The sequence below is a fragment of the Zootermopsis nevadensis genome, unplaced genomic scaffold (assembly GCF_977971745.1).
Source record: "Zootermopsis nevadensis isolate Lab colony 2312 unplaced genomic scaffold, Znev_1.0 Znev_ptg000011l, whole genome shotgun sequence".
Classification (NCBI taxonomy): Eukaryota; Metazoa; Arthropoda; class Insecta; order Blattodea; family Termopsidae; genus Zootermopsis; species Zootermopsis nevadensis.
In genome coordinates this window covers 13,099,681-13,121,083 of record NW_028259143.1, presented here as the reverse complement: position 1 = coordinate 13,121,083, position 21,403 = coordinate 13,099,681, and the positions used below count along the sequence as shown (strand labels likewise).

General features: G+C 36.6%; 1 protein-coding gene across 4 annotated transcripts in view; it reads right to left on the bottom strand.

Annotated features, from left to right (window-relative positions):
- The window catches only part of mus101 (mutagen-sensitive 101), a 66,816-nt gene that overhangs the window by 35,517 nt on the left and 9,896 nt on the right, over nt 1-21,403 (bottom strand). For all 4 annotated transcript variants that reach the window (XM_087347390.1, XM_087347388.1, XM_022077469.2 and 1 more), the window contains 7 exons: nt 19,821-20,022; nt 14,795-15,019; nt 13,775-13,918; nt 8,986-9,068; nt 8,641-8,804; nt 6,369-6,498; nt 3,071-3,221 (listed from right to left, as the gene is read on the bottom strand). In XM_087347390.1, the coding sequence (XP_087203516.1) occupies nt 3,071-3,221; nt 6,369-6,498; nt 8,641-8,804; nt 8,986-9,068; nt 13,775-13,918; nt 14,795-15,019; nt 19,821-20,022 (1,099 nt within the window). The remainder of the gene's footprint in view (nt 1-3,070; nt 3,222-6,368; nt 6,499-8,640; nt 8,805-8,985; nt 9,069-13,774; nt 13,919-14,794; nt 15,020-19,820; nt 20,023-21,403) is intronic.

Genomic DNA, 21,403 nt, shown 5'->3' with positions numbered 1-21,403 from the left:
AGTAATTGTTGGGATGCCACGGAGGAAAACTCCGTGTTGCCTAGACCACAGCCTTGCCCAACACAAGTTATAAATTCGGAACCCCTTTAGCTGAATTTTCATCTTTGGGAAGAGGTAGAAGTCACACGGAGCTAAATCCGGTGAATAAGGAGGGTGCGGGATGACGGCCATGGTGTTTGAGGCCAAAAACTGCCGAACTTTGAGGGCGGTGTGCGCTGGCGCGTTGTCATGATGCGTCGCATGTGGAGTTCTTCCTTTAGAATCAGCTGACAGGTCCCATAGCCTATCCCAACAATGTCGCACAAGTCGTTGATAGTACGACGTCGATCTTCGTAACATTTTCGGGCGTTGTGCTCGAAGATGGTCGTCCAGAACGCTCGTCATCATCGACAGAGGTTCGGCCATTTTTCAAACGTGAATGCCACACAAAAGTTTGTGCACGACCCATTGCGGACTCCCCAAATGCTTGCTTTAGCATTTCATAGGTTTCCGTAGCCGTTTTGGCAAGTCTTTGGCAAAATTTGATGCACACGCCAGTTCGAAATCGCAGGAGGGTCGGTGTAATGCACTACCAAAACGCCCGTAACTAAGAAACAAATGCTAATTCGATGATGCCGGCTGGCACACTGATTCACTATGAATGTAGGCCACACCCCCTAGCGGCAGAAGCTCGTACTACATCCGGTTCGCCCTCTGAGCGTCTTCAGGCTGGTATTTATTTGATTTTATATACTTTATTTGCTTCCTTGCCATTATTGATTGGTGTTATTAGAATTTATAATTCTTCTGGTTTGTTGTGCTTCTTTTTTTTGTTTGATCCTTGTTTGTCGAGAAACTTTCCGATCGCACCTCGTACAAGAAGAAACACTGTGATAATCACAAACATGTGGTCAAACCAGCATGAGGGTGAGACGGTGTAGGTGATCAGCATGCAATGTGGGCTAGTCGGCGAGACAAAGGAGGTGATGATACGGTGAAACATCAATTCAAGGTTCACCTGGGGAACAAAAATTTTGTACCTTATATTGAGAAAAATCTTAAATCGGAGTTAGATCAAAATTAAACAGAAAATGACTTCTTTGGTAATTTGAATGATATGACAGTATGTTAGGACAAATAAAGTAAAGTTCAACTGTAAAAAGAAAAAGAATTCATGTATACACAGCAGGTGTATACATTCTTGAAGTAATACAACATTTTAACTCTGGTCAACTCATGAAGGAATGCATCAGATCATGTGGCTTTACAATGCAGTGGTGGCAGGGGAGGGACTGACTTTAGTGAGTAGCAAGGGAGGAAGACTTCGTGTGTTACTTGTGGCTAAAAACTTGTTGGTGTGACAAACTGTGCATGGTATGTTCATGTGAACACTGAACCAGGGTCCAGAGTCCATCTGTGGACCTGAATTTCATTCCTGAAATGGGAGTGATAACCTTAGATGAAGAAACACAAAACAAAGGCAAACAATGTGTTACAGCAGTGTTCCCTAAAGTGTGGTACACATACCACTGGTGGTATGTGAAATGATTTCAAGGAGTACATGGCAAAAGAAATTTTTAAAAATTGTTCCAGAGTTCTATCTGCTGTCAGATGATCTTTAATACAGTGAAACCTCTATCCATCGTTCCCGGAACTATCGTTTTCCCGGATGCATCGTCCGTTTTGTTCGGTCCCGAATACATCCCATATAAAATAATGTTACATTTTCCCGCTTCTATCGTTCCTCGAACTATCGTTTTATCGCATCGATCGTTCAAAAATCTTAGTCCCGGCCCACAATTTTCCCGCAATGATCGTTTCTGAGAATTTAAAATGCTGGGTTTTGAGATAAATTAATACCGAAAGACGCACAATGTTTTTGGAATACACAGTAGTGGTAACCTGTTATGTCGCCCAACCAGCACATTCTTTTGGAATGAGGGTCAGCGGTGCAGGGGTGATAGTTGGAGTGAATGGCGGTGCTCATTGTCAGAAATTTTACGATTTTAATTAGGGTGCACTCATATTTCGTTCCAGCGATGCCAGATGGCATGTGCAGTGTGAATTTCTTCACAAATGCTTTTATTACAAGTACAAAGGAAAGGCTGGCGGCACTTTTCATTCTTCTGGTTCATCTCGTTTCCAGCGGTTCAGGGTCTTCTACAGCTACGTTTCGTTGAGTTCGGCAGTAATAGTATTTCCATTCTTCCTGTTATTGTCCGCAAAGGGGGTTGGAGTGGTGAGGAAGACGAAGACGACGAATGCGAGCCCGAAGCTTTGCCGAGTTTGGCCGAAGCACACGCTGCATTGGCGAAAGTGAAGTCGTTCTTTTATGCGCTTAATATTAGTGAACGTGACGAGGAAAACATTTTGAACGTGGAAAGTGCTCTGTTTGGTCTAAAACGTAAAGTTTCGACAAACCAGTTGTCCATTAAAGACTTTTTTGGTAAAAAGAAGTAACTTTGAAAGAGAAACATTGTTTTTTTAAAAAATTTTTAATGCTTTCCCGCATCTATCGTTTTCCCGCATTCATCGTTTTTATTTCCCACCCCCGCTGAAAACGATGCATCGAGGTTTCACTGTATAAAGAAATTTGTTGATACTGATAAAGCTCACAAGTTTCTGTACATTTTTTAGCTTACCTTACAGCTCCCTTTTTTAGTTTGTACCTAAAGCTCAATCATAACGTGGTTCAATTGCTTGTGATATAATGGGTCAGGGGGTACACTGATACAACTGAGATCACAAAAAGGGTATGTAAATGTTTAAAGTTTGGGACACACTGTATGACAGTATTTGGAGCTATGGCTGAGATCACAAAAAATGCAGAAAACAGGAAAACCTCAGACAGCGGAACCTAAAATAAGGATTCCACTGTACAATGATATTCTATTCCATTCTACACAGTTTGATATTTTCACCCCAGTTCATACTTTCCTTCATACCTGTTGTTATTTGCATTTGTTTATTTTTGCTTGTAAATACAAGCTTTCCTATGTACTGCAATACAAACAGGCTACTCAAAACATTTACTATAAATGTCATGAAGATGCAAACATTCATTTTTGTGGAATACAAATACAAAATATACCTGACTTCAAGTTGTGTAAGTACTGATCAACCAATTCAACAGGCACAGCAGGTAATGTTTTTTCGGTTGATTGGCTTGTGGTTTTCATGCTGCTAGCAAGCTCAAGGCAGGGGATTGGTCTCTCATTTGGTCTTCGTAATAACTGTAGTCCCTGAGAAACAAGAAAATATTTTTATCATAATATTTTAACTTTGATAAAGCAAAGTTACCTGTAGCAAAGTGGATGGGCCAGTCACATTACTCATCACCTTGCTATGAGTTTCAGATTTCTTTGTATAAAGTATACAAGAGTAAAAAGACATTAAGTGACAGCATCCATAATGTAATTTCCATAAAATATCTGCTTTCATGTGCAACATATGAGTTGTCCAGATAAGACCCATCACAGCTCTGCTAAAGAAAATGGCTGGGTTGCTGCAGGTGATCAAACACATGGTGACGTGCATTATACACCAGTAACTGACTACAATCTATGCAACAGAATGAACAAGTCACAGCAAATGTGAAAAACGTGCCATAGTTAATTGCTGGCATTGCAGGTGCAGAATCCATCCAAACAGGACCAATGACCCGTGATTCCGTTCCTTGGTGTCAAGGGCTGACAATAAACTGAAATACATGAGAATGAATGCTGTGTATGGAAATACATGTCTCAAAGACATATCTTATTGTCAATTTGTTGACCAAGAAATTTAGTTGTTTCTTCTTCTTAAATTCTTTTATCCTCATACCCTATGCCTAGATTAACACAATTTTTGCCAGCAGTGCAAACTTTCACAAACTTTTCTGTCAAAACGTAATGTGATTTTATTGGCTTTAATCTATCTGTTGAAGACAGCAAATACATCATTCATGCAAATTTTGAAACAGTCAATTTCTGGATGTAAAATAATACAGTAAAACCTCTCTAAGTTGGACACTTACAGTTCCACAAAAACATGTCCAACTTACAGAGGTGTCCAAGATAAAGGGAAAAATCATCCTTTCAGATTGTGGTGTAATGACAATGTAATCTATTTACTTACATAAACCAACTACTGTAGGCTTACTTGAATTAAGAACTGATAACAACAACAACAACAATAATCTTTTAAAACCCACTCCCATGTATTGCACATTACACTCCAACCTCAATTAAATTTTCTAAAGTTAATTCCATAAATTTTCCCATTTCTGTTTATCACAGTTTGAACTCAAATGGAAGCATAGTACTGATGGAGTTAAAATTGTATCTGCAATACTATAGTCCAGTGAAGGGCTCAACAAAAGAATAACTAGACACTTTCACTGCATTCCAATGATGGGTTCAATGTCTCCCACCCTCAACCACAAGCTAATCCTCCAGATAGAAGGCATTCCTCAGTCAGAAATTCGAAACAACAAAATAACTGTAAACATTTCCCTGAAAAGTATTGAAGCTAAGTGCATGTACCTGTCCAATATACAACAAAAGGGGTGTCCAAGTTCCAGGATAAAAGGGTGTCCAAGATATAGGGTATTGTGGACATGTAAAATTATAGGATATTTGTCAGTTCCAATTAAAAGTGTACAGTATAGAAGGGTGTCCGACTTGAGGGGTTTTACTGTATTTGTATCATCCACAAGAAGTATGGGTTTAGAATGAAATTTAATAGTTGGCAGTAAACCATTAATATATATTGAGGTGTGTACCAAATGCATCCCACGAATAGTCAAAGACTGTCACAAGCAACAGCATACAGCACTATTGCTGAAGCATTTGCAGCAATAATAAGCATAGATTGTGGTGGATAATAAAAGAAAGTGCCACTATTCATAATCCCCTACAAAAGCTGCAAGCATGCAATGGAAGCACTGCACTTCTCAATACCCAAAGAAATGCAAGACTGAACAAACTGCAGCGAAAGTCAAGTCAATATTTATTGCTCTGTACAAAATGTTGTTTACATAAATGTAATGATTATTATCCCAAGTTATCTCAGGTCCTTTTCATTCTTTGCAAAAATTAACTTCTTTACAATCATCACACAAAAATGACACTGCAGTTAGTACAGACACTTATGACATGTGCTGCAGTAGCATAAAATTCTTCAAGTCTAGAGTAAAAATATATAAATGCATAAGGCTTATGAAAGTACATTTGTTGAGTCCGTATATGTAATTTCTTCATGACCCAAATTAACTCAGTTTAGCAATAATGGAACATTTAAATATTTTTTTGCAAAAACATCAACCCAAGTTATGTAGTCGAACCGACTGCATATTTGTGGAATGTTTTATGAAGGTCTCTTTTGTTCACTTGTTTGGGTGTATTACGGTTTAAGCTACGAATGTCTCTTTGTGTAACCTTTTGGCTTAACAACGAGGTGCTGCAGGTACCCGGGGTTTTTGGGAGCCAGGGGTCTCTTGTGTGGGCAGACTTCACTAGGCACTCGTTCTTTGGACACCAAACAAATCGGTGGCAACTGCTCCGCCACAATTTAGTTTTAATATTGGAAATTTTACTAAATTATAAACCCACAAAATTTAAAACAAGCCGTATGCACCAGAAAGTGACATCAATCAAGCGTCCACTGAATCATTGTTAGTCCGGCCGTTACACCAACCTGGGTGTACAGACTGCGTGTTCTACTGGCTGGAGCTACCCTGGACAACCATCTCTCGTGGACAAGAGGTCCACTGGCGCCCAACCAAATAACCAACAAAATAAAAGTAAAGGGAGATCGGTTACAGTTACCTGAAGATAATCAGGGAAGCAGTTAAGTAACCTTGATTACAGCAAGTACTTAAAATAGGAACTGTCACACCTAAACATTTAAAAAAACATTTAGACAGAGAATTATTTTTTGTTCACAATACTATTATAAGAAAGTAAGGAGATATGTAAAAAAACCATGTCTTATCAAAATTTGCCATAGTATTCTTTTTAGAAATGGCTGCTAAGTTCAAGAGAAATATGAAACAAAATATTTATCTAATTAAATAATATTCTATAATGCCCCCCAAAGTCGTTAGTTTGCTAAGTAGTGACAAACATGGAAGAATTTGATAAATTTAGCAGTACCTACTGGGCACATTGGCTCAAAATGCATCATATTTCTGTTTTAGTGATAGTACTGAACTGATTTTAAGAGCACAATTATCCAAAACCCAAATTAATACACCCTTGATTTTTTATGTGCTAAAATAGGAAAACGCATTATTTATATTTTGATAAATGCAGTGCAACAAATAAAAATGTTTACAGGGAATATAATGTTATTAATAAATGTTGAAAATGCATAACAGGTGTTCAAATATTTAAATTTAAGTACATTACCTTCTTGCTTAAAGGTGATGGAGGCTCCACTGATTGTAGCAATGCATCACTGCACAGAAATGCCTCTTCAGGAGCAGGACATTTTAACTGCATGCTCTCTGTCACCCAATTCACTGTCAGAATATATGGTCTGTAAACAATAAGCAGCCAAATTAGAAGTTCTTATCACAAAAACAGTATAATCCTTCATTTAAAAATCTTTCCAACAATGAAAATGGCAGTATTATTTTACACTTCACATATTCATTCTCATGTATTGTAAGTTATATGAACTATGGTGATAAACTTGTGCAGAATAAATTTAATTAGGAGACAAGAATCTTACTCTCCAGAGTTCACTAAGAGTAAAAATTTTGCACAAAATTTCAAACAACTCAGTTAAGTTGGGTTACTTAGGAAAATTGTGAGCACTACCTCCCTTGAACATATTGAATGCATAAATGTGCAGGTTCCTTTGCGAAAACTGAAGTTTCTTGGATGGAACCCAAGGACTCACACTGTCCTCACAAAAGCCTGCCACTAGACCCTATCCAATCTAGTCAATCACTTTATGTCCTATTTCTATTAGATCACTTCTAACATTAAAAAACTCCCACCCATGCCTAAGGGCCTAACCAGTCCATTCCCTTCACATTTTCTGACTAAAATTCTGTGAGCACTTATCATCTTTCCTGTATTCTAGATGCAATAAACATTACCGCTATGCTTTCTGAATAGCAAAAAAATAGATATCATGTTATTCATTTATAAATCTGTTTTAGCTAAGTGTCATGTGTACAGTTATTATGTACATACCCATATACATATGTTGAAGTCTTATTTGGATTTAGAAATGGAGAGTTGTCTTACATTACAAATGAAGAAAAATACATAATAAATAATGCCCAGTTCAATAATTTCTGCAAAAAAGATATCTGAAACTCTGACATAACTGGAAACTGTCACACCCACAGCATATCAACACATTTCCAAACCTGAGATCATTACATTTCATTACTGGTACCAAACATTTACATTTTGTATGCATGTTACATTTTTTTATTATTTATTTACTGCCCCTACTTTCAAGACACGCTTCATAATGACTAAACATCCAGTATGCACAGTTCCATATTTCCACAACTTTCCTTCCATTCGAGGGAAGAGAATGAGATCTGGAATAGATCTGGCTTCAGAAATATCCCCTTATCAGAAGTCTGCAGATATGTTGCATGGTCTGTGAATTTGTATGTGTTGCTGAGAACTAATTTAAAGTAAGGTATAATGTGTAAGATTTGAGGTTTTCACAGCGATGAGTATGAAGATTTCTGTCTTCTGGGTTGTTGCGCTGTGTAGTCTAGTCGATGTTTACCAACGTTTCAGAGGTCATACTGTCTCCGTCATCAGGGTGATGAATCGCCCTGATGACGGCCCTGAAACGTTGGTAAACATCGACCAGACTACACAGAGCAACAACCCAGAAGACAGAAATCTTCAAGGTATAATGTAATAGACCTAATATTAAACATTTGTGTATGTCCTTTCTTTTAGCAGTTTGTAATATCTATGACTATTCACTCACAAGAGGTGATCATGGAAGACTATGAAATCAAAATTCCTTCATTCCTCGTACATTTGCCACTTTTAAATCAAGTGGTAAGAAGTACACCAATGAGACTTTAGTATTAGTCAATTACTACAAGTAAGTTCCACAAGAAAACATTATGTAAAATTAAAAGGATCCATAAAAAAGATATGGAAAAATAAAATAAATTTATGGAGGAAATATGGGCCTAAAATGTTATCTGAATAAGTGTTATTTTTCCTCAATATCTGCAACTGGAAAATGGAGAGATCTTATATTCAAGCAACTCTTACAGTCATGTAAACAGAACTGGTAAAAATACACAACCTAATCTGTTGAGTCCAGGAAATGAGATTAGCTTTAACCAATGAACCAAACTGATCAGATTGTACAGTTTCACCTGATGACAGAACAATCAAGTTAATCATATCCTTACAATGAATTATGAATGATTCAAACATAAAATCTCAACTCATTAATTTAAATGCCTCCAGTCATAGGGAACTGTTTCAAATTAAATTTGGCCCTACAATTTGAACACCTATATTACCCAAATACATTCTATAGAGACACACAACTTAAGAAGTCTCACAAATTGATTTTACACTTCAACCTCGTCCTATGACAGGAATGTGTAATTCATAACGTAGGTTCTTCCCAGAGGGATGAATGGAAATGCTCACAAACAAAAATAATGATATACCACACCTGAAGCCAGTATATTTTAAAGGTTCCAAATCAGCAGGTACAATATCTCCTATGATAATATGGGTCACAGAGTCTGATATTTCATTAAATCTCGTGGCTCCCCCGCCATTGAGCACGCGACGTAATTTCTCAGATTGTTCCAAATTGAATCCGCTCAAATAAACCTGCAAGGAAGCAACAATACATTACCAATTTAATATAACCTTGTGGTCCAAACTCATGGTTTGAAAATATTCTGCCTTCCTGCTTTCATGGTAGAATCTAACAAGACTTCCAAGTATCTTGACAGGTTTAAAATTAACATATAATTCAATGTTTCAAGCACAGACTCATATGAATACTTACGTTACAACCATCCAAAAAAGGTCCTGCCTTTTTGGCTTCTGTCAAATCAAGTTTCTCTAATATTTCTGAATAATTTGAAGCACCTGAAAAGAAATATAAACCTTAATGCAGTGCAATATGACTTACGAAATTATTCTCTAATCACCAGTAGTATTATTAAAATAAGTGCATTAACATTAAAATTTAAAACATGAATTTGCTTCAAATATGACTTCAAACTGTACTTCCAACTTTCAACTTAAATTATACAATTCTGTTTTAAAAACAAAACATATTTCCTTCTTGAATGAAAAAGTTTCCTTCCTCACATACTGCCATGCAATGTACATTAGTGGCAATCAGGTATGGCCTCTTGGTACAGATGTTCCAAAAATTGAACCTGAGGAAAAGAGTGCTTTCCCATGACATAAACCAGTGGTTCTATATTACCACCACAGCAAAAATTCCTTCCAATGCATAAAATTTTAGATACTAATAATTGCCAAAATCAGCAAAGAAAATAGTTAACACAAAATTTAGTCCTCTTACAGAGACAACCCTGGGAAAATTACTGACTTTTTCTATTTTAAAAATTAGAAACCAGAGTATCCAAAAACTTCTCCCAAAGTAGAAATGTAAATATAAAATGATTCTGTTGAAGAGACAATCACAATTTTTTTTTTTTTTTTTTTTTTGGGGGGGGGGTCTTATCCAGAAAATTAAGCACAGGGGTGTCTAAATACTTACACAATGGTGCATCCCTCCCAAACCAAGTGTTGCAGATGATATAGGGTAGATACAAAAATATTTTTTTAATATCTGTATGTTCAACAATTGATGTTTTAAAATGCTTCATCAGTATATGATTGTAGCAAACCAAGCGATGTCACTATGATCTGTATTTAACTCTGTTTTTGTGACAGCTACTATAAACAAGCTGTTAGTAAACTTTCATTAAATAATTTGTCTGTTTAGAACAAGTAATTTATAAAGTAAACTTAAAGCATACAAACAATCTTGTCAAATGGTCAGCTTTGATTTAAGAAGGGTAGATCTTGTTTAGATTGTATTTTTGCAATATCCCAGCTTATGGAAGAAGAAAGTGAGTTCATGTACGATTTGAGGTTTTCACAGTAGTGAGTTTAAAGATGGCTGTCTTCTGAGTTGTTGCGCCATGTAGTCTGGTAGAAGTTTACCAATGTTTCAGAGGTCCTTGCTGCCTGCATCCTGATGACAGAGACAGCAAGGAAATCTGAAACGTTGGTAAACTTCTACCAGACTACATGGCGTAACAACTCTGAAGACAGCCATCATCAAAGTTAGTTCAACTTGCCCATACAGTTTGCATTTCTTGATCATGAAATGGTGTTTGACCAAGTAAATAGGAAATTTTTGCAGAAAGAGTAGTAGAAAAAGGATTGTTATGTCATCTTACAAGAGCACTGCACAGTCTAAATTGGAATAATATTATGAAAACTAGTACTTCAAAGGTTGGCAAAATGAAAGCAGAACAGGTTATGCTTCTTTTGTGATACTATGAAGGATACATTAGGTAAAAAGGTACGCAAGAAAACACTGTTAAAGCTATGCAAGGTTATGGTCATCCTGGAACAAAGAAGAGTAGACCACATAAGAAAAGAAACAAGTGAGATGTGATTCATGAGATGGGTTGTGTGTTATATACTTTCAGATGGAGATCAAGTTAAGAAATCAGAGGAAAACTTCTAAACGCATTCATGAAAGAACTTAGCTTAATGGAATAAGCTGAAGCAATACCTTTTGAGAATATCTGATAACATGTCAGCCAGAACTGTGTGGAATTGCAAGCCAAGGGTATGACTGGTTAAGAGGTGGAAGTTGAAAGGGCCAAAAATGGGATTATTACTTGCAGATGGCAGTGATGATCAAAGAGAAATATACTGAAACTCAGTTTCATGTTTCATGTAAAGTTAAGACCAAATTTGATAACAGGACCCAAAATTAACATAGTCACTGCCAAGCTAAATTATATGGGAACTTACCACCATACCATGGCTGGTAGCCCAAAAAGAATTTATTACAATTAGTTGTCATGAAAGCTTCAGATCACACAACACTTTTACTATCTTGGATGGCATTACACATCGGAATTTAAATCAATTTTCTCCCATTTTATAAAAGGCAAGTCAATAAAAGTCATTACGATCATTACAATATTCAACATCCACTCACACTCTCTATAAAATCTTACTTTATTACATAACAACACAACACTTGTAGATTGATAACAATGTTATATAAATATGATTCTTACCCCAATTTAAAGCTTGTACACTACCATTTCATGACCACTGCAGATAAAAATAAAAACTGAAGTTATAAATGTGTGTGCACAGAGTGAGAATCAGAGAGGGAATGTGAATGATGCACAAACCAAGATCTAGAGAAGTCAAGGAAAATCCATACGCAAGGCAGCTAGAGAGAATGTGGGCTGACATTTCACCCTGTGAATATCATCACATGCAAATCCACTTAATTCAGCAGCTCTTCCTAAAAATGGTGAAAGCTGCATAGAATTTTCACAAACTACAGCTAGATGATGGTCTGCAGACTGGTGAGGCCATTTCTCATATGAAGCAATAAAAATGCTACTGCATGACCCAGGTATGGCAGATGAATGAAGGCGCTCAAAACCCCAAGTGACGTAGTGGCTGAGCAATACATGCTACACAACACGTATGTCCACTCTTGCTTCAAGATGCAATAAATGGCATGTATTACTTGAATACATTTTACAATTTTGTATTACCTGTTGTTTCTCAGTAGGACAGCTAAGAAAAATTGCACTTTATGCAACATGGAGGAATGCCAGATTTTGCATTTCACGTCCATGCATGGTTAGACAACCATTTTTTCTGGAAATTTATTAGGTACCAAGGACCAACAGAATTACCAGATATAAACTACATTGAAGATTTATTTTAAACTCATGTCACTCAAGTAATTATAGCGCAGCATAGCAGAAGAATAGTCACTTTAATTGTTCTACTCTGAACCATTTCACTGTTAAGAAAGAACAGTCCTCCTTCAAGGAACACAGAAGAACAGAACAGTTCTGCAAGTGTACAGCATGCTATTACTATTGATGTTTCTCATATGTCAATCAATATACTGATCTCCCAATTATATGAGCTAATGACAGATAAATGCACAAATAATCAAAGAACATGGATAATTCAAAATATTTTGTTTGGTGCATTCATATAACATCATAAATCACTTTAAATTCTTTGTTTACACAGATGACATTTATTCCTCGTCACAGCAGTACAAATCTTCCTGGTGGCTGTAATGTCACTGTATTCAAACCCTCTGACTCATGTAGTCTATCTAGTACAGTGTCAACACAATGTAGTGCCATGCTATGACTGATATGTTCACTGTTTTCTCATTATTTACCCTCATTCCCCACTCCCTACCCTCTACTTCTCCCTTTGTTTCATGGCAGCATCAACAATGTGTGTCATATGCTGCAAGCACAGTTCACATGCATCACTTTGTAGCCATTCTTCATTATCTTCATCAACATTTCCAAGCTTCTGAAGACACACACCAAATCAAGAATTTTAGAGTGCTAATTTCTTTCTTAGCAAAACCTTGTAAATCATCTTCTAGATCTAGAAGAAGTTTCCTCTGCAATCAAATCAATGTTACTGGATTCAAAAAGGCCATGCCCAAGGTACGCCATATATGACATCAAACACAGTCATTTTCTTCCATAATGTTATTACGCTGTTATCTTCACTGGCAATAGTTGTGAGGTCAGCCCAATAGCAATGTTTCATAGAGACCATCACTCCTTCATCCATGTTCAATATAATAAATGTCACATGGGGTGGGTGGGGGGGACTTTACAACAATGAGGCCATTGGTGGAAGTAGGCACACTCAGTTATTTCAGAAGGGAAATTGTTTAGCAACAACACTTTCTGTGGTAATCCTCTCTCCTTCAGGAAAGCTCAAACTTCTGGAGCAAAATGCATGTGGAATCAATGATCCTTTCAGGTTTTAATAATGGACAGAAATGTAGTTTGAGTCAACACCCTTAACCGATCATGTTTTTATTTCCCTTCTCTCTCTCTCTCTCTCTCTCTCTCTCTCTCTAATCACTAGAAGATTTAAGATGGTTGTCTTCTGGGATGCTGCATTGTGTAATCCGGTAGAAGTCTACCAACATTTTGGAGGAGCTTTATGCCTCAATCATCAGCGCAATGAGTGATTGTCCCTACGTGGCAAGAAAACCTACTAGTGTGCAAATATTCAAATTTACTTTCTTTTGCATTGTTCAGTCACATCAGGAACCAGGTGAATAGTAGATACTCTTAGATGATCAAATGAAGAGTACAGTCAACAACTATCAAATAGCCACATACTTAACATTTTATAGTAATCATCAGAGTTAATATTAGGTTGCCAGTGTGATGCCACTAACTCAGAACAGCAGTAGCACTTATGCATCATTGCCAGACACAATTTTACTTGACGTAGAAAACAATCAGACTTTTTTTAAATGATAAAATAGCAACTTCACTACATTGGCAGACATATATATTTACATGATAGCAAGAAGCAGCTGAAAGCACTCATCATATCAAAGATAATCAAACACTGCTCTTACAAATGAAAAGAGTCCCATTACTATTCTAACCATGCATTAACATCATAATAAAAATTTACTTTCATTTTGACTAAATCATTAGAGTGAACTTTACTGTATCTCTATATCAAGAAAGGGAAGAGGCCACTCCCTTTCCAGAATGTAATTAACAAACCTGAGGGCTGAGTCTGTGCGTTTCTAATCACATCAACTTTCTTTGTAAGAAAACTGTCTATTATAGTATCTGCAGCAGTCTCATTTACATGTGTAGCATCACTCTCTGTAATTGCGCTTACCATGGAGTAGTGTGGTAATAAACCTGAAAGAAAGCAAATATAAACATTATACTAAAGTGGACCTAGCTTGTAATCTAATACAAGATTATTTATTATAAAAGAATTGAACACTTTCAAAAATTTAGAGATAAAATAAATATTTCTTCAGTGCACACTGATGCACATATCCAACACGCATCGAAAAGGCTTCATAGTTGGCACTTCCAATGTCCACACTAAACACTACTGTAAAAACTGTAAATAAATTGAAAGAAGTTATGTCCAGTGTGATACTGCTCTCAGGATTTGTGAAGTTCAAACAGATGACTGGATGTTGAACCAACAGATGACTAAGCCAGAAGAATTAAAATAAGAAGGGGAAGTTGCAGAATATAAAATCACATTCTCAGCTGCAATAGAGTAGGCCTACATGGGCAATTTGATACCAAGGACAATACTAAATGGAAATAAACTATACAGACTAATAATTCAAGAAAAATTAAATAACTCTTATTGACAAGTTAAAGAAATAGCTACAAGTGTACCACATTTACATTTATATTGTTATTCTGTTCAAATGTGTCCATTTAAATGGCTTAAAGCAAATTTTGTTATAAGGCAATCCACATGTTGCTTAGGCTGCATAATTCCTTCATTTCACACTTATTTTAAGGTAGTCCCTTCAAAACAGGGGTTTCACTACATACACACAGAAAATGAAATTCAATCTTAATATATTTTCATGTTCAAGTCACAAACCTCTAGAATAAATGCAACCTTATTAAATTTCCAACCAAGAAATGTAACATGCACTGTACTTCACAGATATCTAACATCAAATCCAGTTTGTGCATAATTCTCATCTGGTTGACATTCAGTAACTGTCATAAAGGATTACTATTATTAGTATTACTACTCACGTGTCTCATCAGGATTTGGTGTTGAACATCTGACAACTTCTTTGTGCGGTGTGAGATGAGGTTCTACAGAAACTGCATAACCTTCTTTAGCACTTTCACAAACCCAAGATGGAAGTACACATGGCAACTTCCATTCACGTGCATACTTGTATTTTTCTCCAGTCAGATTAGCAATGACGAGCAGTTTTGTATTGTCACACTCAAGCTGTCCACTGAAAACACCACCTAAAGACAATGGCACTTTAAGGACAATGGTATAATCTGAGATGGAAGATGTCATTAAAAGATACAGGTGTAGGTCATTACATCATCACCAGAAGAAGCTACAGCAGATTCTATTTTCAAAACACTTTCAATATTCACACATCAACTGGAAATTTGAACATTCTGGATTGATACATCTCTCAAAAGTTGGAGGGGAGGACAGGGTTGGCAACCTCTTTTCAATTCACGTCAACACCAGGACATCTGCAGGATGGACCCAAGATTTCAGAAGAAATACAAAATCAGAGGGAAATGACAAAATATATTAGCAAAAGGACAATGTAACTTTTGAAGAACAGTTGAAAGTTGATGAACTTTTCTTCAAAAATGGAAAGTCACAATAATTCCAATTCATAATCTTGACTACATGATAAATACAACCAAACAGGATGCATACACTGTGGAAACAGCAGATAAAACATTATAAAACAGAAGAAAACAACAAAAGTTTTAATATGAAATAAAAACAAAATTGTGCATTCTTAAACTGTGCAGTGTGCTATCACAGCATCAGGTAACATACCTACAGTGTTTATGTATCTGCATTTGGGCCTTGTATTTGTGAAGACATGAAAACATTATCGCAAATTTTTGTAACTGAGATAAAATCAGCAAAGCCATGAAAAGAGACATTCAAACAATATTTGTACTGCATTTCACGGATTCCATGTAGGTTCAATTCAAGGTGGATTTATTGTACACTATTATAATTATAATTACTAGTAACCAGTCCTTGTTACTGTGTTTGAAAACACTAATTGTTCTCTGTTGATTATCCTTTTTAATTGTAAAAAGTACAAAATTTCCACACCGTGATGTTCATAAATACACTTGGACTTCACCAGATGAGAGCACACACAATCAAATAGATCATATGTTAGTAGATAATAGGAGGCAGACAAATGTAATTGATGCGAGGTCTTTCAGAGGAGCAGACTGTGACACTGATCATTATCTGGTGGTAGGAAAAGTGAGGGAGAGGCTTTCAGTAAGTAGACGAACTAAACAAAATTTTGACACAGAAAGATTTGATTTGAAAAAATTAAGTGAGGGAGAGGCAAAGGAAAAATATCAAGTTGAAATTTCGAATAGGTTTCAAATTTTAGAGACAAATGAAGATAATGAAAGTGTGGACATCAACAGAGTGTGGGAAAATGTCAGAAACTGCATCAAAATTTCAGCCAAAGAGAAACTAGGATACTACAGGAGAAAGCAAAATAAACCGTGGTTTGATGAAGAATGTTCCAAATTAATAGATCGAAGGAAGCAAACAAAATTTCAATGCTTGCAGGACCCAAACAAAACAAATGCGGATAATCTATGTAATGTGAGACGTGAAGCTAGTAGAACCTTTAGGGATAAGAAAATGGAATACCTTAAGGGAAAAATTGCTGAACTTGAGACAAATAATAAGGAAAAAAATATCAGAGACCTGTACAGAGGCATTAATAACTTTAAGAAAGGATATCAACCCCCAGACCAATTTGGTAAAGGATGATAGTGGCAATTTGCTTGCAGATCCAATAAAAATTGTGAATAGGTGGAAAAATTTCTTTAGCGAGCTATTATATGTTCATGAGACTGGTGATATTAGACAGATTAAAATACATACAGCTGAACTGTTGGTGCCAGAACCTAGTTTAGATGAAGTTGAAAAGTTATAAATCTCCAGGTATTGATCAGATTCCAGCAGAATTAATTAAATCCAGTGGCAAAAGGTTGCATACGAGGATCCATAAGCTTATTCAGTTAATTTGGGATAAGGAAGAGATGCCACAAGAATGGAAGGAATCCATAATTATTCCTATTCATAAGAAGGGGGACAAGACTGAGTGTGGTAATTACCGAGGAATTTCGCTGCTATCAACCTCATACAAAATTCTATCCAACATTCTTTTAGCAGGATTAACCCCACATGCGAATGAAATTATTGGGGATCATCAGTGTGGGTTCAGACGAAACAGATCAACGACTGATCAGATCTTTTGCAGTCGTCAGATACTAGAGAAAAAATGGGAGTTCAGTGGGACCGTACATCAGTTATTTATAGATTTAAAAAAAGCCTATGACTCTGTGAAGAGAGAAGTGTTATATAATATTCTTATTGAATTTGGTATACCAAAGAAGCTAGCGAGTCTAATAAAAATGTGCTTAAATGAAACCTGCAGCAAAATTCGAGTAGGTAAATATGTATCTGAAACATTCTTCATCAAGAATGGTCTAAAACAAGGAGATGCTTTGTCTCCCTTGCTCTTTAACTTTGCACTAGAATATGCTATCAGGAAAGTCCAAGATAGGCAGGAGGGTTTGCAATTGAATGGGACACATCAGTTATTGGCATATGCTGATGATGTTAATTTATTGGGGGACGATATGAATACAATAAAGAGGAATGCAGAAGTTTTACTAGGGGCTAGTAGACAGGTGGGGCTAGAAGTAAATTCAGAAAAAACTAAGTACATGTTAGTATCTCGTCATCAGCAGACAGGCGGGCAAAATTATCTTAGGGCAGCTAATAAGTCATTTGAAAGGGTTATAAAGTTCAAATATCTGGGAACAACAATAACAAATCAAAATAACACTCATGAGGAAGTTAGGAGGAGATTGAATTCTGGAAATGCTTGCTACTTCTCAGTTCAAAATATTTTGTCTGATTTCTAAGAACCTGAAAATTAAAGTATACAAAACAATAATCTTGCCTGTTGTTTTGTATGCATGCGAAACATTGTCTCTCACTCAGAGGGAGGAACACAGATTGCAGGTGTTTGAGAACAGGGTGTTGAGGAGGATATTTGGGCCTAAGAGGGAAGACGATGGGGCGTGGAGGAAACTGCATAATTATGAGCTTAAAAATCTGTACTCCTCCCCCAGTATTGTCAGGGTGAATAAGTCGAGAAGAATGAGATGGGCTGGGCATGTAGCGCGCATGGATGGGACAAGAGGTGTGCATCGGGTACTGGTTGGGAAACCTGAAGGGAAGAGACCGCTGGGGAGACCTAGACGTAGATGGGAGGAAACTGGATTTTGTTGGCCCAGGATAGGGTCCGGTGGAGGGCTTTGGTTAATTCGGTGATGAACCTTCGGGTTCGGTAAGCCATCTAGTTAGTTAGTCTTGTCAGTTTTGTCTTTAATTCAAGACAGTCCTCATAGTACACATAACACACTGTCCACTGTGACTTCCACTTCTCACATTCGCTCCTTAATGTCTGGTTATCTACCACTCACATAATTTGAGCACTAACTTAGAACCATAACTCCCTCAGCTATAAGACTCAAATCTGCACTGCTGCTCTGCACTTAACACTGTTCACTTCCTCATTTCTGAAGCTGACACAAATAACCACATATAAATCCAGTAACTTCCTTGAATTTCTCCGTGGTAATAGTACACTCTGGGGATTACATGATGTCCCAAATTCTTCCCACCAGCTTAGGCACTGTTCCATTATATTTATGTAGCATGACCAAACTTGCCAGAGCATTGCAAGTGGTAGACACATTGTACACACACATAGCCAGCTGCTTATAGCTCGCTATGAGGGGATGCAGGACTTAGAGCTCAGAGACGTAATCACGAGTCACTTACTGGTCTCGCGACAGTAATAAAGCCATATGTGAAGATAAATTTCTGCTAATTCTTGATTCCTGGGAAGGTCAGAGTAACCGAACACTTTACGATGAGAAGCTCCTTAATGAAAACAATGAGCCCACTTGTTCAATAAAAATACTACAACCAAAATATACACCACTATTTCAACCTTCCAAAAAGAAATTACATTGCAAAACTTCAGAATTGCCTGGTTCTCATAGAAGCTAATGTGAAAATTGTATAAGAATGCACACGCTCATACATAATAAACTATAAGCACCTGTTAACACAAATATGATAAGAAATGCATAATATGCTGCCTAACTAATATCAGCATGTGAGTGCAGCAAGCAAGCATTTGTTAGACATCTGTGGTGCTGAGTTTGCATTGCATTTATAACACAGAATCCTCAAGCATGTCATCCTAGTCTCGTGTGTTCTCTATTCTGACAAAGCGTAAAGCTTCACTGATTTAAGACACTGGTGCATTTTCAACCTTTCATGCTGTGAAATCAACTATGGTCCCCTCATTCTCGAATGTGAATGAAGGAATTTCAAAAATAAATAAATGCAAGAACTTACAAATTAATAAAATTTTATGGCTTCTGAAACCATTACAGACATGGTCATTAAAGAAATGGTAATGAAACTCTGGTTGCTGGTACATAGGCAAACTCAGCACCAACTGAAGTATCATGGAAACAAAAGGTCTGTCTCATTTTATAAGACTTATAAAGTAATAATAAAGACTGTAGAAAATAAAATTGTGTATTAGAAAGGAACAGTCCAGTGTCAACACCTAATATTTTGGCCACACTGTGAAACTGGATCCAAATCGGAGAGCTTTCATTGGCCAGGTTCCCTTGTCTGCAAAACTTAATGACTATACATATTTCACTTTCGAGGTTCTTAATTTGAGATCAAGTTATAAAGATGATAATTTGTTTACATCTTATATTATGATATAAATAAGTAATCCTGGATTGTGCACTGATAAATCACAGATGGATAAAAGGGAGGGAATCTGGTTTATTTTTAACAATTTTTTACACAATGATTGAAAATCAATGATATACAGATTCAAAAGAAGGTGCCTATGAGGACAAACAAACCCGATACCAAATATGTTATTTCCTGAGCTACCTCAGTAAGCTGCTTTCCACTTATCCTCACCATTGTCATTTATAAGTTTCCTAATTTCTTCTTTCTGTTGCCGCGGCAAGTTTGAACAAGTGATAGTGAGACCATGAAACACTGGACACTTGTAAGCTTGAAATTCAGGATCACAAGCATGAATATTCCTCTTGCAACTTGCCTCCCAAACAGAATGCACCCACTGCCCAGTCATGATGGGGAGATTTCTTTCTACTGCTTTCTGTAACACATAGATATCACTTAACACTATGTTAGAAGTGATACACTGCATTTTTTCTCATAACAACCTTGAGGCACAGAGGTGTCTGTGCCATGATCCACAATTTCCAAAATCTTCATGACTCAATCCACACACTAATGATTACCTCTTCACATGACTTCAATACTTTGACAGCAGTGAAATGCAGTTATCTTCAGCCCTAAAGATGGAGGTTATATGTTCTTCCAAACACTGGTATCTTCCTACAAGTTCACACACTGTTACAAACCAGAACACCATCAAAAGCATAAATAGTGTATTTATGGAATAATAGATGTATTTTACTGATACTGAAGTCTGTGATAATTCTGAAGCATTCAGTATCACAATCCTGAAACTTTGTAATGATGGTGCATTGTTGAAATAAACTGTTTTCTGGACATTATCCATCGTCCAAAAATAAATAAAATCAATAAACCTACTCTGTTGTGCCCAATCAATAGAGGTGATCCCCATCTCTGAAACGTCATGGTTTTTATTGATTTTATTTAGTCTTGGACGATGGATAATATACAGAAAACAGTTTAAATCAGTATCACATTTTAGAATTCATTAGTGAAGGTACTGTGAGTACACCAGTGGGCTATAAAGTGACCAATCCTTCATACAATAAGATTTTAAACATGGTAAAAAAAAAGGCAATATGACAGTCACTAAACCTGGCATCCTGATATCAGGCACTGACCAAATTTTAAATATACAGATAACAGGAAAAATAAATCAAGTAACCACAGTTGTTTTATGTGCTTTGTCTCATATGCCGACTAAATAACAAGTTTTTGTGAAATGATAATTTTTTGTAATAATAAAATGTTGTTACACTGAAATTAAACAAAAATTAATAAAAAGATTGTTTTCACAAAGGTCAAAGCAATTTTGTCACCAAAGTGGCATATAATTAATTATATTCACAAGTGCAAAAATAATTATTCATCCCACTATTACAACATAAATTAAAATGATCAAACTCTTATGGGGCATTCCACATCAGATCAACACAGAAAAGAGACAATTTCAATGCAACCTCCACAAAACTGGATAATTTCTGGTGAGACTGTAGCCCCAATGAAGATGAGTATTCATGGATGAGGAGGCTTCCATGACTGGATCAGGCAAAGGCCACGGCCTTCACCTGGACAACTACACTCTCAAAGGATGTATGAAGCATCCAATACACTAAACTTCACCTAGCTACTATGTCATTACACTGTCCTTTCCAGGACATCACTCTGCCCCAGCTAGTCCTTAATTATACTCTCTGATCTCACATTATTCTGGCCATTTTTCCCCATATATTTCCTTCATTCCTTTTCATCATATCCAGCCACCTCCTTGAGAACTG